Source organism: Puma concolor, chromosome D1 (assembly GCF_028749965.1).
Source record: "Puma concolor isolate L17-30 chromosome D1, mPumCon1.1.hap2, whole genome shotgun sequence".
Lineage (NCBI taxonomy): Eukaryota > Metazoa > Chordata > Mammalia > Carnivora > Felidae > Puma > Puma concolor.
The window spans coordinates 1,055,429-1,070,635 of NC_141676.1; the positions used below are offsets into that span (position 1 = coordinate 1,055,429).

At 68.0% G+C, this 15,207-nt stretch overlaps 1 protein-coding gene across 19 annotated transcripts in view; it reads left to right on the forward strand.

Moving 5' to 3' along the window:
- The window catches only part of BRSK2 (BR serine/threonine kinase 2), a 60,651-nt gene that overhangs the window by 38,066 nt on the left and 7,378 nt on the right, over nucleotides 1–15,207 (forward strand). For 12 of the 19 annotated variants that reach the window (XR_015240631.1, XR_015240632.1, XR_015240633.1 and 9 more), the window contains 13 exons: nucleotides 2,309–2,449; nucleotides 3,795–3,911; nucleotides 4,589–4,622; nucleotides 4,793–4,861; nucleotides 4,960–5,106; nucleotides 6,184–6,215; nucleotides 6,549–6,713; nucleotides 6,806–6,903; nucleotides 6,989–7,139; nucleotides 9,221–9,286; nucleotides 11,333–11,393; nucleotides 12,131–12,338; nucleotides 12,952–13,000. Coding sequence is in view for 16 of the 19 variants with exons in the window: in XM_086676552.1 (XP_086532678.1) it covers nucleotides 2,309–2,449; nucleotides 3,795–3,911; nucleotides 4,589–4,622; nucleotides 4,793–4,861; nucleotides 4,960–5,106; nucleotides 6,184–6,215; nucleotides 6,549–6,713; nucleotides 6,806–6,903; nucleotides 6,989–7,139; nucleotides 9,221–9,286; nucleotides 11,333–11,393; nucleotides 12,131–12,338; nucleotides 12,952–13,000 (1,338 nt within the window). In the remaining 3 variants the exon portion in view is untranslated. Of the gene's footprint in view, nucleotides 1–2,308; nucleotides 2,450–3,794; nucleotides 3,912–4,588; nucleotides 4,623–4,792; nucleotides 4,862–4,959; nucleotides 5,107–6,183; nucleotides 6,216–6,548; nucleotides 6,714–6,805; nucleotides 6,904–6,988; nucleotides 7,140–9,220; nucleotides 9,287–11,332; nucleotides 11,394–11,761; nucleotides 12,339–12,951; nucleotides 13,001–15,207 lie in introns of all 19 variants that reach the window. The other 7 variants (XM_086676554.1, XM_086676555.1, XM_086676565.1 and 4 more) reach the window with 3 other exon arrangements.

Here is a 15,207-nt window from a genome sequence, read left to right on the forward strand (position 1 = left end):
CGGGACTGGGACCCCAGGTTGGCCGACGGCTCGATGGCCACACCAGGCCCCTCACCCTCCCCGGTCACCCACCCCCCCGTGCTGCCGAGTCAGAGGCCAGCGGAAATCTCACTATCTTGGGCACACCTGGGTTGCAAATTGGAGACTGCCCCCCCCCGACCCCGGCCCCAGGTCGCCCGCCGTGTGGCCTCAATGAGCTCACCCGGGGTGTGGGCGGTGGTCACTGGGTCACTGCGAGGGGGCGCTCAGCCCTGTCACTACTGCCTGTGTGGCTGTAGGAGGGCCTCAGCCTGTGATGCCCTGTCCCTCAGGGAGGGGCTCCAGTGGCACTTTTCTTGGGGGCATTCAGATTGAGTGAGGAAATGCATGCGGGGGCCTGACCCAGGGGACCTCGAGGTCTCAACTCCAAGCCCCAAGCCCCAGGCCCGACTTGGGGCCCCCGGAAAAGACGTGGGCACCTCATGGGCCAGGCCGGCTGGCACCAGGTGGCCATCCACAGCCCGCCCATACTGTCCTGGGCCATGGGGGTTGGGGCACGAAGCCGGACGGCGAGGGCTGCTCTGGGGGAGCAGGAAGGCTTGGGCACATGGATTGAGGATGGTCCTAATCCCACCCCTGACAAGTTTGTCCCTCTTTGGGCCTCAGTTTCCTCATAGCTGTGGCACCCCCCCCCGCCCCCCTTGCCGTGGCAGCTGGAGGCCCAGTGGCATGAGTGGCCAACTCCAAGTGTTTGAGGGTAGGGTGACCAGAGTCGCCCACGTGGGGGCCGGAGATGAGTCAGTATAGTTGTAGGGGCACCAGGAGGCGGGTTGTGGTCCTGGGGCCCCTGACACCAGTGAGCACGAGGAACTCTGTCTCCCTGAGACACCTGCATGACCCGCCACCATCGGCCTGACTGGGGCCCACCTTGCGGTCAGTGTCCGGCGACATCCCGTGAGTGTGGGGGCCGGCATTGTTGGCCACCTTCACACACGACATGCAGGGGACCCATCGTGTCTCATTTATGTTGAGATACTTGCAGGGATGGACCTGGGGTGGGGGTCAGGAAGCCAGGGAGGGGCCTGGGACGGCAAGGCCCAGCGGAGGCACGGCCGGGCACAGGCCCAATGACAGGGACACCACGGCCAGCAGGAGAGCGATCAGGCGGCCAGGCTGGGTCCCGCTGGGCCCGGCACCCTCCCCAAGGCAGCCCTGGGAGCATGCAGGTGAAGGAGCAGGCAGGGGACCCCTTCACCGAGGTGCTGTGTTTGGGCCTCCCACTCGGGAGCAGGGCAGGACCCCTGGGATGGCCCCTCCTGCCAGAATCCCACCTGTGCCCCCTCCCTGCCCCTTCTCTCCTCAGGCCCCCTATGCCCCCACCCCTGCTGAGCCCTCCGTTCCTGCAAGACAAGCTTTTGAGACGGCTGGTTCCCTACCTCCTGGCCCTCTGCCCGTGCCCTTGGCCTCCTCCAGCAAGTCCTCGGGGGTTCCTGTGGGCATCAGTGAGGCTGAGCTTGGACACAGAGCGGGGGGTGGGGTCCCTCCCCTGCAGCCACTGTCACCAGGCCAGAGACTGTACTTGCCCCCTCCAGCTGTCCCCATCCTGCCCTGCACAGGAGCCCAGAGGGCCCTTCGTCCCTGGACCCCTGCCAGCCACCTGCTCTGCAGACCAGGAAGCAGGCTAGCATAGGGGAGTGCTGGGCTGGGGACCACTGGCCTTGGGGCAGGTGCTCTGCTCTGGCCCACAGAACCAGGGAGCCCAGGCCCCTGTCAGAACCCCCTAGTGGCCCAGCCCCCAGCCCCAGCCCCAGTCAGGCCCCCAGGGCCCCCTGAGCCAGTGGGGGCAGTTACTATCCTGCTGGGGGGCCACCCTGTTTACGCTGTCTTCCAAGACCCCGTTTGAGGACCAGCCCCGGGGGACCCCCTGGCCATACCCTGCCCCAGCCCCTTGGCCCACCCTGTTTTGGGGTCTCCCCTGTTGGCCTGGGCGCCCCACAGGCCTAAGCGTCTGATTCATTCCCCTGCTCTGGGAGCCCAACCTGGACTGGCAGGGGAGGGCCTAGAAGGGTCACAGCCCGGCTTGCATGGGGGTCAGCGGCCACAGCGCCCCTCTTGCCTTGAGGCCCAGCGGCCCCTCAGCCAGGGGGTCGGGCGTGGCCTGCTCCCCAGCTTCCCTGCATCAGAGGCCTCCCGAGGCTGCGCTGGAGGCAGGCCTGCCAGGAGGCCCATCGTGCTGAGGGTGCCGGAGCCTGGGACGAGGCAGAGGTTGGCACCGGGGCAGGCTGACCACATGGTGCACAGCCAGCTGACGCCCACCTGTCCCCTGCAGATACCTGGTGCTAGAACACGTGTCTGGTGGAGAGCTCTTCGACTACCTTGTCAAGAAGGGCAGGCTGACCCCCAAAGAGGCTCGGAAGTTCTTCCGACAGATCATCTCTGCGCTAGACTTTTGCCACAGCCACTCCATATGGTGTGTGCCCCGACCCTGTCAGATGCCCCCATCCCATCAGGTGGCCCCATCCCCCACTGGGTACCCCCTATACCATCAGGTGCCCCCCACCCTACCAGGTCCCCCCCTGTCTCCCACCGGGTGCCCTCCCATCCCCCCAGGTGCCCCCCCACCCCACCAGGTGCCCTCCCATCCCCCCAGGTGCCCCCCACCCTACCAGGTCCCCCCCCGTCTCCCACCAGGTGCCCCCCACCCCACCAGGTACCCCCCCATCTCCCACCAGGTACCCCCCCGTCTCCTACCAGGTGCCCCCCATCCCATCAGGTGCCCCCCACCCCACCAGGTACGCCCCCATCTCCCACCAGGTACCCCCCCATTTCCCACCAGGTTCCCCCACCCCACCAGGTGCCCCCCCATCCCACTAGGTGCCCCCTAATCCCACCAGGTTCCCCCACCCCACCAGGTGCCCCCCTGTCTCCCACCAGGTGCCCATCCCCCACCAGGTTCCCCCACCCCACCAGGTGCCCCCCATCCCACCGGTGCCCCCCATCCCATCAGGTGCCCCCCACCCCACCAGGTACCTCCCCATCTCCCACCAGGTGCCCCCACCCCACCAGGTGCCCTCCCATCCCCCACCAGGTGCCCCCCCCGTCTCCTACCACGTACCCCCCCTGTCTCCCACCAGGTGCCCATCCCCCACCAGGTGCCCTCCCATCCCCCCAGGTGCCCCCTAATCCCACCAGGTGTCCCCCATCCTATCAGGTGCCCCCATCCCCTACCAGGTGCCCCCCACCCCACCAGGTGCCCTCCCATCCCACCAGGTGCCCCTCCCCGTCTCCCACCAGGTGCCCCCCACCCCACCAGGTACCCCCCCACTCCCCCCCCATCTCCCACCAGGTGCCCATCCCCCACCAGGTACCCCCTCCCCACCCTTGCACTCCCCCCACCCCGCCCCGTGCCCCTGGGGCAGACAGCACATTCTCTTTTGACCCCTTTCAGGAACATCAGGAAGCTTCTGCCAGGTGTCCACCCAAGGCTCTGGGAGCCCCTTCCTCAGCCTTTTTAGGGCTCCTGGGGCCAGGTCACCCTGGATCGGAGGGGCTCGGGATGGCCTCAGCCCAGAGCTCTTATGGTGGGGAGACCCCAGAGAGTAAGGCAGAGCCTGCCCAGGATGGGTGGGAGCACGTGGTGTGACCCCAGAGGGTCCCCGTTTCTCCATCCCAGCAGTCAGGCAGGCGACTTCTGATTGGCTGCCTGTGACATCACCAGGCTGGGCTGCCATTGGCCCCGTGCTGTGTGGGTGGGCTTTGGGGGAGGGGGAGGCAGCTAGGGGACCGGTCAGCCTCATTCCCGCCTTCCTTCCCAGCCACAGGGATCTGAAGCCAGAAAACCTTCTACTGGATGAGAAGAACAACATCCGAATCGCGGATTTCGGCATGGCGTCGCTGCAGGTTGGCGACAGCCTGCTGGAGACCAGCTGCGGGTGAGCGGAGCCGCAGGGCCAGGAGGGGGCCGGGCCGCTGCCCCTGAAGGCCTGCGCTCGGGCACAGCCCCCAGCCCCGCCCCCCCATACGGGCCGCCAGTGGTCTCTGCTGCGGCCAGGGGGCAGAGTGGGGGTGGGGCGGCCACAGCCCCAGGACCTCTGGCTCCGCTCCCTGATTCTGCTCCCAAGTGCCGTGCAGTGAGTGACCCGCCAGGCCCAGACCCTCCTTCCGCTCTCTGGCCGCGTCCTGGAAGGCTGGTCCAGTCCCAGCGGCCACCTGCTCGCTCAGGGGCATCCCGGGCCGGCCATCTCTCTGCGGAGCCCATTCAGCAGCGCCCCAAGGTCCTTCTTTTGACTGTGCTCTCCTGGGACCCGGATGGCAGGCAGATGGCCTCGAGCGTGGCAGAGCCCAGAGGCTCCACAGCCCCCCGTCTCCCCCAGAAGCACACAGTGTACCCAGCGGGGATTAGGTTGTAAGGGGGTTGTCATCAAAGTCCCCTGAGCTTCCTGCTGGGCCTGAGGGCCCCACAGCGGGGCATCTGCTGCGGGCAGAGCGTGCCTCAGGGTGTCTGCGCTGCTGTGGCCCTGGGGGCAGCCCGGAGGTCCGGGTGGGGTGGGACAGCCAGGGCAGGCAGCAGGGCCCGGGCCTCGGACCTGATCGCCGCTTTTGCCTGCAGGTCCCCCCACTACGCCTGCCCCGAGGTGATCCGGGTAAGTGGCCGTTGCCCCCACACCCCCACCCTAGTCCCTGCCTGACCAAGGGCCTTCCCCACGTCAGCTGTGCGGACCCCTGGCCCCGGCTGGCTCCCTCCCCGACCCTGGGTCTGGGCGAAGCCCCCCACCCCGGGCGCTCACCCCGCCAACCCCACTGCCGCCTGCAGGGGGAGAAGTATGACGGCCGCAAGGCGGACGTGTGGAGCTGCGGCGTGATCCTATTCGCCCTGTTGGTGGTGAGCCCCCTGCCCGTCCTCCCTCCCTCCCGTGGTGCTGCCCGCCCCCCACCCCCCCGCCCCGCCCCGCCTGAAGTGACCCCGGTCCCTGCCGGCAGGGGGCTCTGCCCTTTGACGACGACAACCTGAGGCAGCTGCTGGAGAAGGTGAAGCGGGGTGTTTTCCACATGCCGCACTTCATCCCGCCCGACTGCCAGAGCCTGCTGCGCGGCATGATCGAGGTGGACGCGGCCCGGCGCCTCACGGTGGGTCCCAGGCGTCGTGGAGGGCCCCCCCCCCCCCCCCGCCCCGACCCCCGGAGCCTGCGAGATCCCTGCCCGGGGCCACCCTGTTAGGGCCAGGCTCCCGTCTCCGGAGCCTCCTCCCAGAGGGAAGGGCCGGCCCGTGCCTGAGTGTGGTATGGGGGGCTCTGGGTGCGTACGGCGTGTGTGAGAGGGAGCACAAGGGTTGGAACCGTGTGCACGTACACGTGTGCACAGCTGCGCGGGCGTGTGTGCACAAGCACCGGCGGGTACACAGGGATGCACACGTGGTTTGGGAGTGCTGGTGTGCCTGGCAGGCCGGTGCCCACAATACAGGCCCCTGCCTCCCGGGCTGTCCAGGGCTAGGTTGGTGTGAATAGTTCCTCACCGCCGCTCCCCAGGACAGCTGGGGACCAGAGAGGGTGGCGGGGGGGTAAGCTCCCACTTCTGAAAGAGGCCCCCAGCTGGCCGTCTCCAGCCTCCCTGGGGCTCAGCTAGTGCCGGGATGGGAGGTCCCCAGAGCGAGGGCAGCAGGACTCCCCTGACTGTCCTCTGCAGGACAGGGGCGGCCCGGTGCCCAAGGGGCCACCCTCTCCCCTCCTCCCAGCCGAGCTGTCCCGGGTGGAGTTGGGGGGAGAGCAGGGCTGGCCCCCGAGCCTCCTGCTCACACCTGCACCCAGCCCCTCCCTGTGCACAAGGAGGGCCGCCCTGGCCGCTTCCCCTGCTCTCCTCCCCTGGCCTCGGCCTGGAGCCGCCAGACCCAGGAGGCCACTCTGCTTCCCTGCTCACTCCCTCTGCAGCCCCCAGCCCTGCCCACCTTCCTTCTTTCTCTAGGCCAGCATTTCCTCTTCCACTTGGGATACGCAGGGTCAGGGGTACTAGGTCAGGGGTGCAGCCCCTCTCCATGCTCCCCCCACATTGCCCCCCCCGTCCCTTCTCTCCTCCCCTCCCCACCCCTGCTGTGCTGCTCTCTGCACACTCCTGTGGTCCTCCCTCCCCGTGCTTCCGCCCCCTCTGGCCTCCTAACGTGGGCTCCTCCCTCCCTGCTCGTACTAACTCCCTGTTTCTCTTTCCTTGTAGCTAGAGCACATTCAGAAACACATATGGTATATGTAAGTAGCTTTTCCTCCCACATCACCTGCTTTGCCTGTCACCCGTCACCGTGGCCTGGAGGGCCTGCTAGGGAAGGCGGGGGGCGACCCAGCCCAGCGCAGGCCGGCTCCCAGCCTCAGCCGCTCCTGGCTCTCGAGGCCCCCCGGGGCCGGCCTGCGCTGGGCACGGGCCGGACGCAGGAGGTGTGCAGGGGCCGGGTGCAGGGAGAGCAGCAAGCTGCAGGGCCCCAGGAAGGGGTGGGCCCCGCCCTCCCAGCACCTCAGGGTGGGGGCGGAGAAGCCCCAGGCTGCAGAGGTGGGGGTGAGTGACCCCACGGTGCCTGTCATCCACAGAGGGGGCAAGAACGAGCCGGAGCCGGAGCAGCCCATCCCCCGCAAGGTGCAGATCCGCTCGCTGCCCAGCCTGGAGGACATCGACCCCGACGTGCTGGACAGCATGCACTCGCTGGGCTGCTTCCGGGACCGCAACAAGCTGTTGCAGGACCTGCTGTCCGAGGAGTACGTCGGCGGGGGCTGCGCTGTGGCCAGGGGGCGGGGCCCTTCGGGGAACGGACTTGCCGACCCTTCTCCCTGCCTCTCACCCACTGCAGGGAAAACCAGGAGAAAATGATCTATTTCCTTCTCCTGGACCGGAAAGAAAGGTACCCGAGCCATGAGGACGAGGACCTGCCCCCCAGAAACGAAATAGGTATAAGGTCCCAGGGTGGCCTGGTCCCGTACTGCCCCCTCCAGGCCCAGCGGGCTGCCTGGCCCTGACCCCTGTCTGCACACAGACCCTCCTCGGAAGCGTGTGGACTCCCCAATGCTGAACCGGCATGGCAAGCGGCGGCCGGAACGCAAGTCCATGGAGGTGCTCAGCGTGACAGACGGCGGCTCCCCGGTGCCCGCGCGGCGGGCCATCGAGATGGCCCAGCATGGCCAGAGGTGCGTGCCTTCCAGGAGGACCCAGCACTCTGCCTCCTGGTGGCCCGGCCTGGTCGGCATTGGCGCTCCTTCCTCGCGGGCTGTGCTGGGCCTGGCGTGGCTCGCCTCTGCCCCCTAGTCCTGGGGCTGGGCCAAGGCCACCGGGTGGGGCTGGACCACGCGCTGTGCCGGGGGGGCTCGGTGGGGCTGCTTGGGCTGCTTGGGCTGGACTGGACTGAGCTGGGCTTGGCTGAGCTGGGCTGAGCTGGACTGGGTTAGACTGGGCTAGACTGGGCTGGACTGGGCTGGACTGGGCTGGGCTCGGCTAGACTGAGCTGGACTGGACTGAGCTAGATTTGGCTGGGCTGGACTGGACTGAACCGGGCTAGACTGGACTGGACTCCGTTGGATTTGGCTGTGCTGGGCTTGGCTGTGCTGGGCCGGACTGAGCTGGACCGGGCTAGGCTGGGCTGGGCCGGGCTGAGCTACACTGGGCTCGGCTAGACTGAGCCGGACTGGACTGAGCTGGCCTGGCCTGGCCTGGACCGGACTGAGCTGGGCTGGGCTGGGCTGGACTGAGCTGGGCTGGGCTAGACTGGACTGGGTCGAGATAGGATGGGCTGGACTGGGCTGGACTGGGCTGAACCGAGTGGGGCTGGGGTGGACTGGGCTGGACTGAGCTGGGTTAGACTGGATTGGGGTGGATTAGGTTGGACTGGATTGAGCTGGGCTGGGCTGAGCTGAGCAGAGCTCTGCTCCGTTGGCCTGTGTGAACCAGGCTAGTCAGGGGTTGGGCTGGACTGGAGTGGCCTGGACTTGGCTACACTGGGGGTGGTCAAGCCACGTTCAGAGCTACCTAGGAGGCCTGTCCCCACTTGATGCTGGCCCCGTGTTTGGGTCACCCGTGGTAGTGTTGGGATCAAGGGCATGGAATTCTGTGGTGGGGATGGGGTGGGCAGGGGGAGGGGACACGGGGCGGGGGGCGGGGGGGGGGCGGCGAGCAGGTGTGGGCTGAACCAGCAGCGCCCCCTGGAGGAAGGAAGGGCGTCCTGGTCCTGCAGAGCCCCCGCGGACTCTGGCTGGCTGGGAGAGGCCCTTGGCAAATCGAATCCTCACCCTGGCACTGGGCGGGGTCTTTTTGGGGTGAGGCCCAATGTTCCTGCCCAGGCAGGGGCTTTAGCCAGAGCTCTGGGGCATGGAGACCACCATGGGAGTTCCCAGCTCTCCGGTCAGCTGGGGACTAGGTGCTGGGGCCAGCCGGGCCTCCCAAGGAATTTGCCAGGAAACAGGATCACTGTCAGGATTAAAGTGGGCACGGCTCCCCCGGTGGTCCCAGGCCTTCCCCGGGGCAACAGGCTGGCTCCGGACAACCACGGCCCGCTGCCCGTGGGCTCTGGCACTGGGAGGCTGGCTAGGGTGGTGGGGAGAAAGGTGTCTGCTGGCTGAGCTCCTGCCCTGAGTGTCTCGCGTCCTGCTTGTTGTGGGCACCCCTCTCCCCAGGAGGCCCCCAGGGTGAGAGGCCACCTCTCCCCAGCCCACCTTTCCTGAGCCTTGCTCCTGGCCTCCCGTTCGGCCTGCCCGGGCGGGGCAGGCCGACTGCTGACGTGGGGCCCACCTCATCCCAGCCACCCCACGTCCCTCCCTCCTCACCCGTTTAGAACAGGGGCCAGGCGTGGGAGGCCACCGGGCCGAGTCTCCCGTTCTGCCTTCCAGGCCTGGCTACCTTGGGGTGGGAGGTGCTGGGACCGGGTCAGCTGTGGGCCATCCCAGTGGTCACTGGAAAAGCCCCTTCCTCCCGGCACCTCCCAACTTGCCGCTGCTGCTCCAGACTCTGCTTCTTCTGGCTTGGCCGCTCCGCACTGGGGCTGGAGGGGCCCTAGGGCTGCTGGTGGGTGCTGGGCATATCCTCCAAGGCCTGGCCAGGCCACCCTGCCCGGCAGGTCATCAGGGTGGGGTGCGCTGTGGCCCTGGCACCCTCCTGCCTGGCCTCCCCTCGCGCCCACGTGCCCGGCCTGTGTGGAGCTGTGTGGAGGTCCGGCCTCCCAGGCCGCCTGCTGGGGCTGCGTCAGTAACTCTGTTTTCTCGCTTTGTTCCTGCTGTAGTAAAGCAATGTTCAGTAAAAGCCTGGATATCGCTGAAGCCCACCCCCAATTCAGCAAAGAAGACAGGTATACACCCTGCCCACCCATCCCCCGCCCCCCAGCCCCGAAGACGACGGTGGGCCTGGTGGCAGGGCTGGGCCCGAGGCGCATCCGGCCCTCTCAGCTCTGGCGAGGGAACCCTCCAGCGAGCTGGGGACGGGCCTGGGCCAGACAGGGCTGAGGCCCCGAGGAGGTGTGGGCTGCTGGGGCAAGGCCGATGGCCGGCCTGAGAAGGGCTGGGAGACCCACTGCGCTCTCCCTGCCCTGGGACCCCCCGAGTGTTTGCAGGCTGTGAGGCCCCCCTCTGTGTAGCCCTGGTAAACCTCCCCTCCTCTGTTCTGTGCTGGCCTTGGGTCCTGGGGTCACCCTGCTGCCCGCAGGGGCCAGAGTGGAGGTGACAGCCCAAGGCGGCTGCAGGCTCCCCAGGAGGGGGCAGGAGGCATGACAGTCTTAGGGGTCTCTGCATGGGGCCTGGTGTTCCTGAGCACACCCCCCCCCCAACCTTGCAGGGCCTGCTGCCTGTGGGCAACGGTGGCTGGGCCTCACCCCTGTTGCCCTCCCCCTGCCTCCACACCTGCCCGTGTCCCTGCCTGCTCACCGCTGGCCTCTTGCCGCCTACCTGTCGCCCGGCCCTGGCTGTTCTCTGTGCCGGCCCCGTCCTTTCTGTCTCGGGCAGGTGCAGCCTGGTTTCCGGGGCCGCCTGCTTAGACAGGAGGGTATGGAGGCAGCCCCCACCCCTGTTCCTTCCACTGCTGCTTTTCTGGTTTCCTTGTGCCAAGTGATAAGCGCATGGCTGGCCTAGTGGCAGGCAGGCCCTGGGCGCTGGCCCTCACTCTCGGCTGCTGCCCTGCTGGCCTGCAGCTGCTGGGGTGGGCACCAGCTGGGACCGACGGCCCCCACTCCTTTCCCAGCATCCGGAAGCTTTGGACCCAGGCCTGGCTCTGGGCACTGTCCTGGCCATGGGCCTGCTGGGCTGGGGGGCCGGAAGCAAGGTCAGCGCCACCCCCTGGCTCCGTGGCTGTTTTAGGTGGGGGAGTTGGAGGGTCGCTGCCATGGGGTCCCAGCCCACAGGTGCCGGGGCCCTGGTCAGAGTGGGCTCAGCTCCTCCCTGAGGCCCAAGGGCAGGGCCAAGGTGTGGGCAGGCAGGCCGGCGGGTGGGCGGGGGCCCTCTCAGGGCCAGGCTGGCTGGTGGGGGTGGGCCTTCACTCATTTCCTTTTCTCTCCCGTGGCTGCCTCGGCACCACACCCCCCCCCCCATTTCCTTCTTCGAAAGGGGGCAGGTGCCAGTACCCAGGGCTGAGCGGGCGTGGCGTGCCCTCCCTTGAGGCCGTGTGGTGTGGTGGAGCGAGGCCTCTTGGGGTGCCGGGTGCCTGCCCGGCCAGGTCTGTGGGCCGAGTGGGGCCAGTGGTGGACTAGGCTCGTGGTTTCAGCCAACACTTACCCTGGCCTTGCCTTGCCCAGGCCCTCCTGTGCCAGGAGGAGAGGGCTGCAGGCTGGTGTGCTGTGGGTGGCTCTGGGCTGGGCAGGTGGGCTATGGGCATGGAAGGGTTGGGCTGGTGCCCAGCTGGTGGCCCACGTGGCAGGATGGGAGGTGCTCAGCAAAGTGCAGGACTCAGGGCCTGTGACAGTTCAGCCTTGGGGGTTCTGGCCGGGCTCAGGGCCCCCGGGGCCTGGAGAATGGACCAGGCACGGGCTGGATTCAGCTCACCGGAGGCACCCGTCTCCCCTCGTCCCTCTAGCCACCTGAGCCCCCGACAGACCCTTGCCGAGGGCTCCCTTGTGCCGTCCTGGGCCTGGGCCTTGGACCCGGGGCAGCTCCCACGTAGAGAAGAGGCAGAGCCCCTGGGGGGGCAGGCAGCCAGCCACCCCACTGGGGCTCTGATGGGGACCCCGATGGGGCTGTGGGGCCCTCCCGGGCCTGGGGAGAGACGGGGCGGGGGGGCACCGCTGGACAGCCCTGGGCCGCCTCGAGGCTCTCGGCCAGGGCTCCCGTCCTCGTGGTGGGTCCACCTGGGGGACAGAAGTGGAGAGCACGGCCCCTCCCAGCTGACCTGCCCGCCCCTGTGTCTGCAGGTCCAGGTCTATCAGCGGCGCCTCCTCGGGCCTCTCCACCAGCCCGCTGAGCAGCCCCCGGGTGAGCCGCCCCCCCCGACAGGCCCGGCGTGCACGGGGGGCAGGGGGGGCTCCCAGAGCCGGGGAAGCAGGCCCCCTTCGCCAGCTGCTGGGGCCGCCCGCGGTTGCCGCTGCCCTCGCTAACTGCACGTCTTTGTTTTGTTTCGTTTTGTTTGTTTTTCTCCTGTGTTATTTGTGTACTTTTATGGCACCCGCTCCCACCCCCACGCCTGCCTGCCCCCGCTGGTCCTGCCTTGGGGTCCTGCTTGAACGTTGCTTTTCTGGTTCTCCTGGTGCCGTGTGTGCATGCGGGGCGGGGGTGGGCGCATGCACGGTGGCTCTCGGGGACCCCTCGCGCTCTGATCCCTGCCCTCCGCGCCTGCCCTGTAGCCTGTTAGAAAGTTTGCCCTGCCCCCCCCACCCCCCGAGAGCCCCTTTGTGGCCTGCCCCCTGGCCACCTCCGTGGAGCCTGAAGCTTGTCGGAGCGCCTCTCGGCCCGGACACACCCTCCCTCCACAGGCCACCTCGCGGCCCAACCCCAAGACCCAGACCTTGCCGAGCAAGGCCAAGCTGACCGACAAGCCGCTGCAGGGCACCAAGTCCAACCCACTCCCGGCCGGCACCCAGGCCCGACCCCCTGTCCCGGGGGGCCTAGGCCCCCAGCTGGCCCTGCCCCCGGGCCCGCCGACCATGCCGGCCCCCACCCGGCTCCCACCCGTTGGGACTGAACCGAACACCAAATCTGTCCCCACCATACAGGTGACCCCTCACCCCTCTCCAAGGGGTAGTCCCCTCCCCACCCCTAAGGGGACGCCCGTGCACACGCCCAAGGAGAGCCCGGCAGGCACACCCAACCCCACGCCACCGTCCAGCCCCAGCGTCGGAGGGGTGCCCTGGAGGACACGGCTTAACTCCATCAAGAACAGTTTCCTGGGGTCACCTCGCTTCCACCGCCGGAAATTGCAGGGTAAGCGGAGGGGAGGGGGGCCGGTGGGGCAGGCGGGGTGGCAGGGGCCGCCCCCTCCCCACTTTCCTGGTTCACCCTATCAAAAGCACCAGGCAGTGGCCTGAGTCCTCTAGGCCAGCAAGGGCCCAGGCAGCAGCCCCGATGCCTGCTTACTCCCGAGCCTGCTCATGGTGCACGTCGAGGGCCTGGCGGGTGTGGCTGGGCCGGGCTACCTGAGCCCAGGGAGGGGAGCCAGCCGAGGGGCGGGTGTGGTCGAGGACAGTCAGAAGCCCGTGGGACCGGGGCAGCGGTGGCCAGCCTGCTCCTGCACGCTGGGTGCCGAGGGTCGGTTGGCAGCTCCACTGGCTGTTGGAGCCTATAGCACAGCGGATGGGCGGGTGTTGGGGGGACCATGGCTGGCTGTTGGTGACAGCAGGGCTGGCTGGAGGCTAGAGAAAGCACAGCCCGATTACAGCACCGTGGGACTGCCCCGCGGCCCTAGGCTCTGGTGGTGAGCCCCCAGGAGCTTGTGGGGTGGCTCCCTAAGACCCTGCCCGCAGTGCAGGGGGATCCCTGGTGAGGGAAGGGGAGAGGGTCACCATGCCTTCTCTTCCTGTCCTTCCCATGTGCACAGTTCCAACACCCGAGGAGATGTCCAACCTGACCCCGGAGTCGTCCCCAGAGTAAGTGGCCACTGCCCAACGTCCACTGTGAGCCACTGGCCTCCCTCCTGGTGCCCAGACACCGAGTGCGTGGGGAGGCTGGTGCTGGGTCCTCCCACATGGCGGGCTGGGGACCCGCGAGGGCTTTGGGGTAAAGCACCCCAGCCCCTCCGGGTGCTTATTCCTTCTCCCTGTGACCCTGTGCTTGCCCCAGGTGCCCCCTCCACCTCCTGCCTCTGGGACACCTCCTCTCTGGCACTCACAGCTCTGTGTCCTGTGCTGTGAACGCCAGGTCAGGGAACTGGGTCCGGGGTAGGGAGCCTGGCTGGAGACCAGGGAGGGCACGGCCGTGCCTTGGAGACAGACTGCCGCACACCAGCCCGAAAGCCCGGGCTCCACACTGGGGGAAGCGTGTGGACCCTGAGCCCGAGCGCTGGTGGCCAGGCGTGCTCACGACTCTGGGCGCAGGCTCAGCCCTGGACGCGCCGGGCACAGGGGGCCTGCGAAGGACCGGCCTGTGGTGCTTGCGGCAGGCAGCCTCCGGGGACAGGAGCTCTGGGCCGTGCTGACACGGGCTTGCCAAGCGCAGAGCGGAGCCCAGGATGCGTCCAGGAATTTGGGGGCTCGCCAGGATGGCGGGTCTCAAGGCGAAAACACGGCGCTGGCCGAGGAGGAGGAGGAGGAAGCGGGCTGCGGAGGGTGGCACTGCGGGAGGGTGCCAGGGGCAGACCAAGCCCTCAGCTAACCATCGCCATTAAGGAGGAGCAGGTCCCGTGGGAGGCGATGGGCGAGCGGAGCCACGGCCACCCCGCAGCTGGCCTCAACTGTGGCAGAGACCCTGGAGAGGCCCCGCCCCCACCCTCCTGGCCCTCGTGGTGGCCTTGGCCACTTGGCTCTGGCAGCATGGCACAAACAGGAAGCGAGGCGTGGGTGTGGGACAGCGCCAGCGAGGGGAGCAGGAAGCCGCCATGGCCTCACACGGGCAGCCTATTCGAAGGCCACGGTCTCGCTGACTGAGCAGAAGGTGCTGCCATGGGGCAGGCTTCCCGCGGGGCCTGGGGACGCGGTGCCTGCAGGCAGGGCGGACACCCGGGCCGCGGCAGATGCGGCAGGCGGGCCCCACGTGCTGGGTTAGGGCCTCGTCGACCCTTCCTGCTGTTGTCACCACTCACAGACGGCCCTGTAACAGGACTGTTGTGCTGGCGGACAAGTTAGGTCCCACAGCACCTGATGCCCCGAGGCCTTTCCGTTCTTGAGTCCCTTTGGGGGCCTCGCCCCTCCTGGGGGTCCCGATGGGACCCGGCAGGTGCGCAGCTGCCCAGGGAGCTCAGCGCAGCTAATCCCCAGCGCCGCCTCCTACAGGGGACATCCTCGCCAGCAGCATGTCGGTCAGGGTCCCCCCACCCGGTGGGGTGCGAGTGCACCAGTGTGTACACGTGGGGCTGTTTCTCGGAACTGGCTCACGTGATCGTGGGGGCCAGCAGGCCTCAGGCCGTGGGTTCGGCAGGTGGAAATAAGCAGGTTTGGGTGATGTTACAGCCCTGAGTGTGAAATGTGCAGGTGGGGAACCCCGTGGTGCTCTCTCGAGTGGAACTCCTTAGGGAAACTGCAGCCTTCCCTCTCGAAGCCTTCACCTGGTTGGATGAGGCCCACCACATCCTGGGGAGTGGTCTGCTTTACTCAGAGACGCCTGGCTACCACACGTCTAAGCAGCAGCACCTGGCAGCCGCCCGGGTGGCCGAGCTGACTTGTGGAGTCGACCGGCAAGAGCCTCTCTGGCTCCCTCAGGCACGGGACTATTTGTGCCAGCTGCCCAACAGCTGGGCTCCCAGGGTGCAAACAAATGACGTTTTCAGTGACTCTTCTATCATCTCTGTCAAAGGAGGAGAAAGAGAACCCCCGGCGGGTTCCAGACGGACTCCCGAGTACCTCTTGGGCTGCAGGCCCTGGGGACGGGTGCTGGGGCAGAAGCCTGTGCTCCAGGGCAAGGAAGCAGAGCAGAGGGCTGGCGGGGAGGCAGGAATGGGGGTGGGGGGACGTGCACTGTGGGGTCAGGGTCCCCGAGCTGAGCAGAGGCCGCTTGGGCCCACAGCAACGTGCCCGGCGGGGCCCTGCCTGTGCCTCGCTGGCTGCCTCGAGGTCTGAATGGGGGTGTTTGATGGTTTGACGGGCGGAACTCGGGTCCGGTGTCACTGATGTGGTGAGAGACGGCAGCCTGGAAGACCGCT